The 14191-nt window shown below is 37.2% G+C and overlaps 1 protein-coding gene across 6 annotated transcripts in view; it reads right to left on the bottom strand.

Moving 5' to 3' along the window:
• Positions 1-14191, bottom strand: part of Slc39a12 (solute carrier family 39 member 12) — a 44617-nt gene that overhangs the window by 16633 nt on the left and 13793 nt on the right. For 4 of the 6 annotated variants that reach the window (XM_090318968.1, XM_090318969.1, XM_090318970.1 and 1 more), the window contains 5 exons: positions 11095-11266; positions 10246-10418; positions 6680-6832; positions 5014-5124; positions 3911-3977 (listed from right to left, as the gene is read on the bottom strand). In XM_090318968.1, the coding sequence (XP_090175094.1) occupies positions 3911-3977; positions 5014-5124; positions 6680-6832; positions 10246-10418; positions 11095-11266 (676 nt within the window). The remainder of the gene's footprint in view (positions 1-3910; positions 3978-5013; positions 5125-6679; positions 6833-10245; positions 10419-11094; positions 11267-14191) is intronic. The other 2 variants (XM_090318971.1, XM_090318973.1) reach the window with 2 other exon arrangements.

The following is a 14191-nucleotide window of genomic DNA, read 5'->3' as shown; positions in this document are numbered from 1 at the left end:
AAGTTGGGCCTTGGTACACCTTAATCTTGGACTGTAAAGAAGAAATTTCTGTTGTGTACAAACCACTCAATCTCTGGTAGTTTGTTATAGTAGCATGAATGGATGAAGACCAACCTCATGGAAAAATGTCAGTAACAGGGAGATGATTTTCTAAAATAATTCCACTGAATCTGATTGTCCTCCCATCTCTATGTATATAGCAGTGCTGTTTCTGCCATTACTTGTTCAGTGGGTTACCTCTTATGATTCATGCTAATGATGCTCTTAAATGCCTTATTCAGTAGCCAACTGTGGCTAGAACCGTATCACGCATGGCTCTTCTGTCCCAGGTTAGCTCAGTGTACAATTTTCTGTGTCCTTGTCATCCTAGAAAATAACTTTTTGCACTAGGTCAAGTAGATATTGAAAAAAATAGAGAGAAGCTTTTGTTTTCATGGCACTCTGTCAACATAATGCACGTTATCTGATTAAGAGAGAGATGATGAAGTAATTTGCATCCTAATTGGGTTTCGGATTTTAACAGGCAGAATTGCAGGGATTTTTTTTTTCAAAAAAAAAAACCCAAATGATATGCTATAACCCAATTACAGAGCTGAATGACTGACATGAAAAGTATTCTGAGCATAAACCCTTGTTCTGATGGTCAACTGGTGAGGTGTAGCATTTGGTAGTCTCAGCCTTGTAATCATCTAAACCATTCACTATTCAGGTGAAAATACACTGAACAATTGAAGTAGGTTGTTGATATTACTAGAACTCATGGTTCTCTTGGCTAGGAAGAGTGTTCCTTTTGATTTCTGCTCCACACATGGTCTGAGACTGAGAGAGGCTCTGCCATAGTAATGTTTGGTACTGTGTTTGTGACCTGTAGCTGGGCACTGGAAGATCACACCTGTGATCCTAGAGACTCAGTGAGTTGAGATCTAATGATTGAAGTTCAAAGCCAGCCAGGGCAGAAAAATCTGTGAGATTCTCTTCCTCAATTAACTAGAAAAAAGCCAGGAGGGGAGGCATGAATCAAGTGGTAGAGTACCAGCTTGGAGTAAAAGCCAAGCAAGAGCTTAATCCCTGAGTTCAAGTCCCAGTACTGGTGAAAGAACAAGAGAGTGACAGAACAAAAGTGAGCAAGCAAGTGAGTTAGCTAGTGAGAGGAATTGATACACTATATATTGTATATCATAAAAAGGTAACATGAGTACCTGACCTTCATAGCTCAGACCTTCAGCCAGGGTTATATTAACTGCTTTATAAAAGTGGCACGTGCATTTTGCTTTTGAAAATGATACTCATTGACAAATACCACAATAAGACCTAGATCCTTCTTGTGGTTTATGAACCCCTTTTATTATTTGTTAGAAATGGGCAGTTTCTGGAAATAGTCATAAATACACAAATGAATATCAAATTATTGAATTCAGGAAATTCTTCTTGGCAATGCCTGGATGCTCTCTGAGTCTAGTAATGGTATTAAAACCCTTAGTTCTTCCTGGAAATTTTCAGAGATGAAGCTCTTCTTTGGGAAAGATAATTTGAATCTAAAAATGATACAGTTCACTACACTGCAGCAGGTTAATAAAATTGTGATTTCCACAGGCCTTCATGTACTTTTGATACTAATGGAATATATTCAAAAGGAAGACCCCAGCCATTATATGCCCTCTAGGAAACAGTAAGACCTATTTTTTGCTGTCTTTCATTATCTCTGATTATAGGTTTCTAAATATCAGATTATAGATAGATAATAAGCCACAGGGTAAATGTACAGATCCACATATAAACCACAAAGAACTTAGTGTATGTATTTCTTAAGATAGTTTTTAAATTATCTAGTAAAAGATAGTCATTTCCTGGCAATTTAATGTGTTCATTACAGAAATATCTATAGTATATTATCTTTGCTTGTGTGTCTAGTGATCAAATTCCACTTTTCAGAGTGATGTGACATTTTCTACAGTGAAACACAGACTTGGACTGATGTGATGTTTTTAAAATTAACCATGAATAAGATTTACACAGCTGTTTTTTGAAACACAAGTTGGAGTTCCACGAATAAGGTAATATGAAACAAATGAGCATCCTTGTGAAGCTAAGGAAGCATGATTTTGGCAAAAGGGCAGCTGAGGGTTTTAATTTGGATTTATTCCCAATTCCTTTTCCATGCCAAGCTTGTTGTCTGAAGATCTCAGGAGGAACTTTGAATAAGATTATCATTACCCCTCAACTATTTCTGCTTTCTGTTCCTATGTTGACTTGGCAAAAGTATTTCTTCTTCCTTTCAAAATTAAAAAAACAAACAAGTAGAAAAAAGGCTATAGTGGGGGCCAGGAGCATGGCCTAGTGGTAGCAGTGGTTACCGAGCATGCATGAAGCCCTGGGTTCGATTCCTTGGTACCACACACACAGAAAAAGCCAGAAGTGGTGCTGTGGCTCAAGAGGTAGAACTCTAGCTTTGAGAAAGTCCAAGGACAGTGCTCAGGCCCTGAGTACAAGCCCCAGAAAAGAAAAAAAAAGGTTATTTGGCCCTAGATTGCGTCAAATATTCTACATTAATTTCAGAACTAGAAATTATACAGGAAAAACAGTATCATGATCCTGAAAGCAGAACCCATCAGAATAATAATGCTATAATTACATGTTTTGAGTTAAATAAATCAATGGCATGAACTAATATGCCAGAAGCTCTTAAAATACCCATTGTTACAATAACACCTATGCTACCAGCAATATTTATATTCCCAATGAGATGGCATTTGTGAATAAGAGCTGTCCTATTTTCTTCTCCAGTTTTTCTATCTATTGCCTAAACTGCACATTTTCAAACTTCTTTATTTTGGTGATACTGGGGATTGAATCCAGAGCTTCTGGCATGCTAGATAGTCCTCTGATTCTGTGCTACCATCTCCAGTTCTTTCAAATATTTCCCGAATAAACAATCTGAGAGAAACCAGAGCAGTACACATGAATGAATGATCCTAAAGAAATTAATAGTATGTTAGTAGCATATATTTAGTTCTTCAATATTGAGGAATTCAGTCCTGGACAATGAGTTAACTCACTGACAATTAGTCTCGCCATTTATATCAGTTAGATAATTTTTTCTCACTTCAGTATGTTGTAGAGAATTGGATGAATTTCCAAACATCAAATAAGCATTATTAAATTGGAAGAATTGTCAAGCATCAAGTAAACATTATTATTATTATTTGCCAGTCCTGGGCTTGAGCTCTGGCCTGAGCACTGTCCTTGGAGTTTCTCAAGGCTAGAGCTCTACCACTTGAGCCTCAACACCATTTCCTGCTTTTTTCTATTATATGGTACCGAGGAATCGAACCCTGGTCTTCGTGCATGCTAGGCAAGCACTCTACCACTACGCCAAACTCCTGGCCCCTGTAAACATTATTTTTAAAAGGACACTAATAACATATACACAGATAAGTATATGTGATTAAGTGATAGAAAAGTGATAGACAAGAGAGACAGAGATAGATATACACATACGTGAATGCATGCAATACATATATATGTACACATGAATAAAAGAATTTAGGGAAACAGTATTAAATAATTGGGGGAAACAATTTGGAAAAGGATGTTAAATGTCTACTATGCTTGGGAATCAGGTAAGAATGAGTCTTCATTAAGTAAGTTAAAAAAATCTTCAGAGTGAAAAGGAAGTAGGGAAAACAAGATGATTGGAAGCGGGTGGGAGGGAAATGGGGACAAAAACACGAGAAGGGGTATCAATATGAGAAAAGTAATACACCTGCTATCTGGCAAATATAGCTGTAACCCCTTATGTATTACAATTAAAAAATCTTCAGAATGAACTAGATACCCACTTTAACATACTTACTTGAAAGCAGCTATCACCTGTCCATTTAAAATCTAGCTTTCTGTACTGGGTACTTACATTTTCTACTGAAGGTTGTTGTGTTTTCTATAGGAATCTCAGCCAGCTGAGAATCTTCCGGGCCTCTCTATTTTAAATCAGAAAATAACTGATGAGAGGTATATAACAGTCATGTCTGAGTGAAACAGGAACCATCTGAAGAGTTCAGTGGGTTTTTAAAAGACATTTTAATACTTTAAATGCTAAGTTTCATAGGTGACAGATAAGGAAGAAATGAAAGTTGGTGAACTCTGTATCAGTGACATGTAGAAGAAATAGCAGCCTAAGTAGAATGCTGTCTTCTACAGCGAGCCAAAGCCATCAACACAGCGTGTTGACTTTGAAATTGTGAAAACTTTATGAGATTCAATGCCTGTATTACAACTGATTTGCATCTAACTGGTGCCATCTATGACACGACTTCTCTTGCTATCTATAACTTATTCCTCTGCTCAGGAATCTACCCTTGAACTGTCAATCTTTCTATATATGACCAAAGTCCTGGTTATGGGAGCCATGTGTAGATCTCTTTCTTATTTGTCCTGTCCCAATACTTTTGTCCTTCAGAACTGCAGCAGGAATATTATTTTGACCCTGATTGGGTCAAAATTTAAGATTCCATATGGAAGAATTGATTGCACAAAATTCAGTAGACTCAAAGACATTTACTTAGGAATACTTCATGAAACAGAGTTGGCTTTCTCTTGAACTCTGAAATGAACACTATAGTCCCAGATGTACGAATCTCCTTTTTAACAAGTATTAACATAAACCTAAAAAATGTCTTAAGAACATACAGAATGAAAAACCTAAAGGCCAACTGGCTTGTAAACACTTGTAAACAAGCCAATGAATACTGATCAAGGATATGCTGATGACCTATGTTTCAGAGTGGTGCAGACAGCCATGAAGAAATCAACAGAGTGCTTCTTGCTCTTTTCTTGCTCTTTAAAACAGTTTTCAAGCACTTCACAAAGTTTCCCAAATACTGTTTATCTCATGGTCAAGAATAGGTGAATCAGGAGGGGGTTCTATGCTACATGTAAACTACTCATTTCCATCTATCCATTGGAGAATGAAGGACGGAAGGAAATCAAATCAGAAACAACACATTAGGAACCTACCAACAGGATAGTGGAGGCAGATTTGCCTCTGCCTGACTGGTCACTTAAATCAGAGTTGGATGCAAGATGGTGGCAATACCTCACATGCCCATTAGCCGAGGACAGGCCCTGCTAGATGGAGGATGGTTGAAAGTTAGTGTAGGGCCCAGGAGCCAACCTGGTCTATCCCATGGTTCCTTGCACATTTTTCAGCCCAAGTAGGTGCCACAAAAAAATACCTAGAAGATCTCACCGAGGAGAAACCTCATGCATGCTCAAGATGCTTTAAGAAAGTTTTCTCTCATATGCAGAAATAAGATCTAATTTAAAAATATATAAGTATACGCAAGGTCATATACACATGTACACAAATGCATTATTAGCCTAAGTATGGTATATTCAGGGGACAAATCAAAAGGCCTAACTTTTTTTTAGAACAACTAACATATAGTCTACCCAAAAGAATACCAGTATGCGGGTACTCGATGTTGGGGACGAGAGGGGAAAAGGGGACAAAAATGGAAGGGGAGAAAGATGAATCAAGAGAGGGGGAAGAATTTAGTCATAGTATCCAATGCAGCCTCTGTGAAACTAGAAAAATGGGTGATAGGTTGACTTGGGAAGGATGGGGAAAACGATGAACATTAATCAAGATGTGTTATACTCATAAACTGACATGTTGAATGGGAACCCCCTTTGTACAAACATATCAATAAAAATATAATCTAAACAATGAATACAAGTTCAAGTTGAATGTAGAGTCCTAGAACTTGGGCGGCTAAGGCAGAAGGATCATAAGTTTGAGGCCAGCCTGGGCTATATATTGAGACATGGTCACACGCACAAAAGGAATGCAATTTCAACGTCTAGTTATGATTTTTAAAGTGTTGGAGGTGATATAGTCTTATTCTCTTTATATTATCTTATTATATGCATTTAACTCACTATTAAAACTTTAAAATTTATGCATGAATTCTCCTGATACAGATACAATCATCAAAACTCTACCGTAGCCAGGAAATGGTGGCTCAAGCCTATAATCCTAGCTACTCAAGAGGCTGAGATCTGATGACTGCAGCTGAAGATCAAAGCCAGCCCAGTGAGATCCATAAGACTCTTATCCCCAATCATCCACCAGAAAACTGGAAGTGGTTCTGTGGCTCAAAGTGGTAGAGTGCTAAACTTGAGAGAAAGAAGCTCAGAGACAGTGCCCAGGCTCTGAGTTCAAGTCCCACAAAACAAAAATGTAAATGCTTTTAATCTTAGATTTTGCGGAAGCTGATTTCATGAATTCTTAGGGAAGCGCTATGATTGAAGGTGGATGTCCTGATCTATCAGTGACTACAATATCCTAGCTTGAACTCCAGCTCCTACAAACAAACAACCTCTCCAACTTTCTCACTGAAACAAAATTTTTACAAGTATTAATTTGAAATTTATTTAAAGCCTTGATTCTTATTCTCAAAAAATTTTCAGATATGTTAACAAGTTACTTCTTAAAGCATCTACTTCACTGATCCCACCATTTGCATTTTGCTCCACACATTTTGCCACATATTTACCTATCAGCACTGTCTCCTCACAAAAGTATCTTACTTTTTGATACAGAAAAGAGAATCTTGCACAAATTTAGGAATGGGATTACAAAAACCTCAAAGCCTAAAGATAAGTGAGATGTAAAATATACCTTGGTATGTGGTGAGACAAGAAGAATAAAACATTTTTCTATCAAGAAAAATCCATGTATGCCTCCAATTAATCCCAACAGTTTCCAAATAGGACTTTTGCTTTCGTGGAAATGTCCAAACTCTGAGGCATCCTGTCTATGGAAACCAAGAACCTTAAAAAAAAAAGTAAAAGAAAGAAAATGAAAGAAGGAACTTACTTAGGTGGAATTATTAATTGGCAGGGATAGTTGTTGAATATATTAAGCTATCAGGTTGGGGGTTTCCTACATCAATTGAAGTTACTCAACCATTTTGCATTTGGGGTATATGCATATGCCAATGATATAGTTTAGACAGGCATCAAATAGTCTACCACAGGAAATAAAGGAGTGTTTTAATAGCTTGTGCTAATGAACAGAATGACACCTAAGCTTTATTTCAGAAAGTAGCCCCAATTTTTACATAATTTTCAATGTCTTAGCTGAATTTTTTTCAGTTCTATCTCTACCTATTCACCTAGAAGTGCTTTGTAAGGTACCAATCTTCTCAGTTGATGAGTGGATCAACAAGATGTGGTATTTGTACACAATGAAATTCTATGCTGCTTTCAGAAAGAATGACATCGCCCCATTTGTTAGGAAATGGAAAGACTTAGAAAAAAATCATATTAAGTGAAGTAAGCCAGACTCAAAGGAATATAGGTTCAATGGTTTCCATCATTTGTCATAATCAGTAGAAACCTTGGGCTCTCCTAGCAGAGATTTATAATAGAGCAAAACCTAAATATATAAGGCCCTATAGTAGGATGCTAAAAGAAAGGACCTCCAGGATGTAGAAACAAAAGCCATATAATGAGTGATTGTTGTCCTTAATGTACTATGTTATCTCTCATCTCTTTTGCTGTCCCTTGGTTATCTCATATTGTTACAGTATCTCACTTTGTTATTTGATATATTGGATATATTTGTATTTGGTTATTTGAAATTGGATAGGGAAGGGGGGAAAGCAAGATGAGGGGTGTGGGTGGGGGGAGGGAAATGGGAACCAAGACTTGAGAAAGAGTATCAATGTATGTCAATTAATGCACCTTCTAACTGGCGAATATAATGTAACCCTTCTATGAATTGCAATAAAAATATATGAAAGAAAAAAAGATAACGATATATTTTATGTCCAAAATACATATAGGATTCATTTGAGGTTTTGTTCTGTTTTTGTGGCTCCAGAACCTATTACAATTGTAAACATCCAATAACTACTCAGATAAGAAAGAAATCCTTCTGGAAGCTGTTCCACAGAATGCAATCTGTGTGGCCAGAAATATTTTCAGAAACAAAAAGTGTATGATAGATGCTAGGAATGTTTTTCTTGCTGCCTTGTTCCACTGACAACACACTGATTGACTTCAAGACATCTTTTAGTAAATTATTACATATAGTCTTACTTCAAGAAAAGGTAGTTGGTAAAAAAGTTCAATGCTTCAGATTTGGGATGTCTCTGAGCAGTAAATGAAATGAATAAAATTATACATTTATAAAATTAAATATAGCTGCTCATGCACAGACACGTGTATATATTGGTATGGAGGCATTTATGCCTATATACATAGTCCTACATATTTATCATCTGTGGATTCTATATCAATAGATTTAACCAATGTTGTATTGCAATTATTTAAAAAGTACATCTATACTGAGTGAGGACATCTTTCCATCATTTCTTGAATTATGCAGTATAATTATTTTCTGAGTACTGACATTGAACTAAATGCTACAAGTAATCGATGGATGATTTAAATAATACAGGAGGAAAAGAAGGGTATGCAGAGGGCACCTGCAACTTCTATGTTGTATGTTTGTGTGTGTGTGTGTGTATGTGTGTGTGTGCATATGTGCGTGTGTTATATTAGCTATATTTTCCTTTGGTAAGAATATTTAATGTAGAGCTACCTAATACCTGTTATTTTTATTTCTTGTTATAATACTTGTTATACTTGTTATAATTATTTCTCATAAGAGAAAAAAGTTGTAATATCTAATTCAAACAGAAGAAACCCCCAGGATAAAACATAGATTGATTAAGTTGAACAAATTTTGTCAGTTACAGAGGGAAATTCCAATTCTTTCTTTTCTGCAAGACCTTTGAAAACCTAGATCATATTCAGGGACTACTGATTTTTTTCTCCACCACACTTGTGCTAAAATTTTTCTTTTTTCCAACAACTCTTGTCTCCCTCAATTTCCTCAGGCAAAAAACTCCCAAAACAAAAAGCAACCCTCTTTCTAAACTTCATGAAACTGAGCTTTTATTTTCAGCCCCCCCCACGTTTTGTAATTTGTAATCAGGATTTTAATTAAATAACTTCCTCAATGTATGATCTTGGTTTTTTCCTCTTTTACTATCTTCATGTGAGTAGACATTAATGAAAGAAAACAGAATTGAAATGGAGAAACATCAATTATCAACACCTCTCCTCCCCCTGTCCTTCCCATTTAGCTATTTATTTTCTGCTCTCTTTTCTATTTTTTTCTTTTTATTAACTTTAAGAAGTTGCTTATACAAAGGAGTCGCCATTCACTGAGGCAGTTTATGAATATAATGCACTTTGATCAATGTCACCTCTTCCAACATCATTACCCATCCCTTCCAACCCATCCCTTTCCTCACACATTTTTTAAATTTTCAGGTTATTTGGTGAATTTTAACATCCTAACTGTAGCTTGTTGCCCCCTTGACTAGAAACCCGGACAGCCTTAGTATTCTGTTGCCATTTCCTGGAATTCTGGCCAGCAAACAATTCTGCCCACCCCTCTGGTGACCTAGAAAAAAAAGGCTCAGTCACCACTTCAGGCCAGTAAGAGCCCTGAACTATTTCCAGAAAATTAGATTATGAGGGAAATTAAAACTAACCATGGCTTGCATTATTCTCCCCAATGTTTACTTTATGATTTTTCGGAACATCAAGTAATTATTGAGCCTCTAAGCAAGAACAGTGACCCTGTAAGGTTGTTGGAAACTGCCAGACTTGTGGAAAATTTTACATCTCACATTTGAAAGACGCAGGGTCATTGATCTACCATCTCCACCCACACTGGGAGACCTCAGAGATGATCAATAATATCTTCTGTGGAGTCTTCTCTCTGAACTCTTTTACACATCCATATCCTTTCATTTCTGATAAATACAAATCCTCAGAAGGCTTCCATAAAGGGCCAGCTCTCAGAGGCTTATATTTTTCTCAAGATAATTCAGATGAGGGCAAAAAAGCAGCATAATGTTTCACACCTCTGTAGATTTTTATTTATAGACAATTAACACTTGGTTCTTGAATCTTATCCCATGGGAACCAAGATCTGATCACTTTTCCTTTCTTAAAATTTTTAAGAGGACTTGCCTACAGTGAGTTTAATACTTGGTCTTTTCTTCTCTCTCCCAAATGTGAGGTCAGGACAAATAATGGTTTCCCAAATACAATATTAGACTATTTATTGGAGTCAATGCAGAATTTGCACAGATATTACCCCCACTGGCTCCATGTAAAGAGAAATTCTTTACCATCCATCTGAAATGGAAAGAAACCAATTACCTGTGGTATGAGGTGAAACAGAGCATCCCCAGAAAGGGTCCCAACAGCCAAGCCCACAAATAGCTGTAAAATCAGATTGTAGTTCTCCTGGCAGCCATGAAAAAGGACTAGCACAGTTCCCAGCATGGAGCTCAGTGTGAGCATTGTCACAGCCACTGTGCTGTAGCCATATTCTAAGTCAAAAGAGATGACAGAAAACGGTCAGGGCTCATCACTGTCCATTTCTGCCTGAGCTGGTCACAGTGCTACCACCATCAGTCTTAAAGGAGCACTTCACCCAGACATGGTATTGTTTCCTAAGTTTTCTATTCTCTGTGCCCATTCTCTTCACTATGATGAGCGGGAGGATGGTAGACGCGGACTGAGGGAGGTAAAAACTTCCTTATAATCACAGAGTAGCTTGGAATAAAACAAAACCACAACTTCTTTCAGTGTTTCAGATTCCATGTTGTTTTTAATTTGTACCATGCTACTTTTTACCTACAGATTTTTTTTTAAGTTGCTCCAGGATAAAGTTAAATACAGAGGATGAAATAAATGAATATAAATGGTATACAAAACACAGATCATTGAAAAACTGGACCAACATGAAGAAAGACTAAGGTAGTTATGCGATTGGGGTTTGTATTTATCTCTGACTAATTGGGTGACACTGAGTCAATCACTTAGTATCTCCATGGCTCAGTTTCCTCATGTGTAAAATGGAATAATAATAATCCCAAGCTCCTTTATTATTGGGAAGAACTGGTAAGTGCTGAGTGCTTAGAACAGAACCTTGGATATAGGAAGACCCTGTATTTGCTATGATATGACAAATACTGTGTTTTTCAATAAAGAACCAAACCTTACTCTCCAGAGTGGTGGGTGGTAGCTTTGTTCGCTGGTCCCTGGGCAGCTGGCAAGAGCAGCTGAGTAGTTGCTGAACAATCCCTGGACTCAGTTGTTTAAAGTCCTCCTTAGAAATGGGTGCAAGACTGCTCTGTAGAATTATCTCCAGCAGCTGGTGTGCAGTGAAGCAAGTCTGATGGAGAGAATGTGTGGTTACAATCATCACCAGACAAAATGTCCCACCGGCTGTACTCTAGGACCCAGAACTGATGGAGGGCTATAGGAGGGTTCTGGCTACAGGGGAAAGGTAAAACCACAGTGACAACTTAAGTCCAAGGAGTATTTTAAATTCAAAGCCTGTGCTAGCTAACTTCATTATTCAGTATTCATATTTCCTAATTCCTTCTCTGCTGAAAATACTATGTTTATAAAGCATTGTATATTGTTCTATCCAAGAGCCTAAGTTCTCTACTAGTTTTGCTGAGGGTGATTTTGTTTTTTTTTTTTTTTTTTTTGGTGGCAGTACTAGGGCCTGAGTCCCTAGGCCTGTCATTTTTGCTCGACTTTTTTTTGCTTGAGATTGGTGCCCTATCATTTGAGTCACACTTCTACTTGCAGCTTTTGGCTACATAATTGTAGATAAAACTCTCATGGACTCTCTTACCCAGGCTGGCTTTGAATCACAATCATCAGATCTCACCCTCTTAAGTAGCTAGAATTACAAGTGTGAGCCACCAACATCCAGCTAGTTTTGCTGGTTTTTTAATGGGGTAAGTTTTTTTTTTATTATGATAAAAAGATTTTTATTTCTTATGATAAACAGAAACTCAAATGATGAAGTCTTTGATATTGTTACTTAAACAGCTTGTGTTGGGAGCAAGTATTTTTTTTTTTTTGTCAGTCGTGGGACTTGAATACTGGACCTGGGTGTTGTCCCTGAGCTCTTCAGATCAAGGCTACTGCCCTACTCCTTGAGACACAGAGCCACTTCTGATTTTCTTGTAGTTAATTGGAGATAAGAGTCTCACAGACTTTAGTGCTCGGGCTGGCTTTGAGCCATCATCCTCAGATCTCAACCTCGTGAGTAGGATTACAGGTGTGAACCACCATGCCCCGCTGTAGCGGGTATTTTCTTTTTTTTTCATATACTTTTTATTGTACAGGCAATAAAAGGCTAAAAATTTAAGTGCATGGCTGGGCACAGTGGCTCACGCCTGTAATCCTAGCTACTCAGGAGGCTAAGATCTGAGGATCAAGATTCAAAGCCAGCAGGACACTAAAGCACATGAGACTCTTATCTCCAGTTAACCTCTAGAAAATGGGAAGTGGGGTTGAGGCTCAAGGGGTAGGGCAATAGCCTTGAGCTGAATCGCTCAGGGACAGGCCTCAGGCCCAGAGTACAAGCCCTAAGACCCACAAGAAAAAAATTAAGTACATGCTTAAAAATTTTAAAGTGAATGGCAAACCATCTGTTAATGCTTCCTTCACAAAAATTGACATTTTTCTACCCTCATTATCCACTGTTACTCATGTAACCTTATTTTTAAAACATTTTTCTGTATTATATAGGCATGCTTATAAGAAACAAACCATGAATAAGTAAAAAATTATAACACGTCTTTAAAAGTTACCAGAAGACAGTAGTTCATCAGTTTCTAGTTTTAGAATACCTTTTCAAAGAGGAAGATCATTTGATCATAAGCTTCTGTGCCCTTGATCTTTTCTTTCTGCCTCTGTGCTATTTAAGTCATTGTTCTAAATTTCTTCCAAAATCACTGACACAAATGTCTTAATGGTGATTCATATGTTCTCTAAAATCTTGAACACAGTATATTTTTAATAAAGAGAACAGAGGGAATTTTTATATTATCTAGCCTTTCATCTTTATTCCTTTGCATAAAGTATCAGTGTATATTTACACTTGTGTTGATGTTATCACACTTCTGTGGAAACTTGGAAAATATTAAAAAATTAATTTCTAATCTCTAGCTTTGAAAAAATTTTGTTGCTTGTTAAATAACAGTGTTGCAAGGAGCCAGTGGCTAACACCTGTAATCCTAGCTTCTTAGTTGGCTGAGATCTGAGGATTGCCATTCGAAGCCATCCTGGGCACAAAAGACTCTCAGACACTTATTTCCTTTTTTTTTTTTTTTCTTTTTTTTTTGCCAGTCCTGGGCTTGAGCTCAGGGCCTGAGCACTGTCCTTGGACTTTCTCAAGGCTAGAGCTCTACCACTTGAGCCTCAGCACTATTTCCGGCTTTTTTCTATGTATGTGGTACCGAAGAATCCAACCTGAGTCTTTGTGCATGCTAGGCAAGCACTCTACCACTAGGCCAAACTCCCGACCCCTCAGACTTATTTCTAACCACTAGAAAACCAGAAGTGGCCCTGTGGCTCAAAGTGGTAGGGCGCTAGCCTTGAGTGAAAAAGTTCAGGATTGTATTCCATAGGCATGATGCTTACCTAAGATACAAATAACAACAACAACAAAATAAACATATTTAAATTAGCATTTCCCAAACATTAACAGTCATTGAGAAGATCAGATATGCTTCAGACAATTGTGGTATGCCTGTGACCTTAAGCAGTTACATGGGCTCCATGATTACCTGAAGCATACAAAACCACAAATTAACATCATGTAGTTAATTGTTCTAATACTTGAAATAATGTAGGTTAAATAACACAGAACCTGTGACATCATAAGTCTCCCACATATTAGAAGCCATTATTGTGGACAATTAACTTACGAAGAATTTAAATAAGTAGGGGAGAGGAAGACTCCACCATCAAAGTTGGAGAAATGTTGCATTCAATGAAAGAAATTTTCTTCCTAAAGGATTCCTCCAGACTCCCTAATGTGCTGCAGCAAAAGGTACATTCTCAATGTTTCTCCAAATTATTATTTGCTTCTTGAAAAGCTCCACGATTTTTCAATAAAGTTGTATTGGAACACACACATAAAAAAAAGCACTGAATTAAACCAGTGAATGTACTCTAGAAAACATAGAACTTTAGGAAATACACAAGTACATACCATCATTGACTCCTCAGATTTTACCTTTTTCGCCAAACCTTCTCAGGGTCATCTACTCCATAAGAATGTTTCAGTTGCTCG

The sequence above is a fragment of the Megascapheus bottae genome, chromosome 26 (genome assembly GCF_031878675.1).
Source record: "Megascapheus bottae isolate mThoBot1 chromosome 26, mThoBot2.hap1, whole genome shotgun sequence".
NCBI lineage: Eukaryota > Metazoa > Chordata > Mammalia > Rodentia > Geomyidae > Megascapheus > Megascapheus bottae.
The sequence above is the reverse complement of the archived record's forward strand: the minus strand, read 5'-3'. Positions and strand labels throughout refer to the sequence as shown.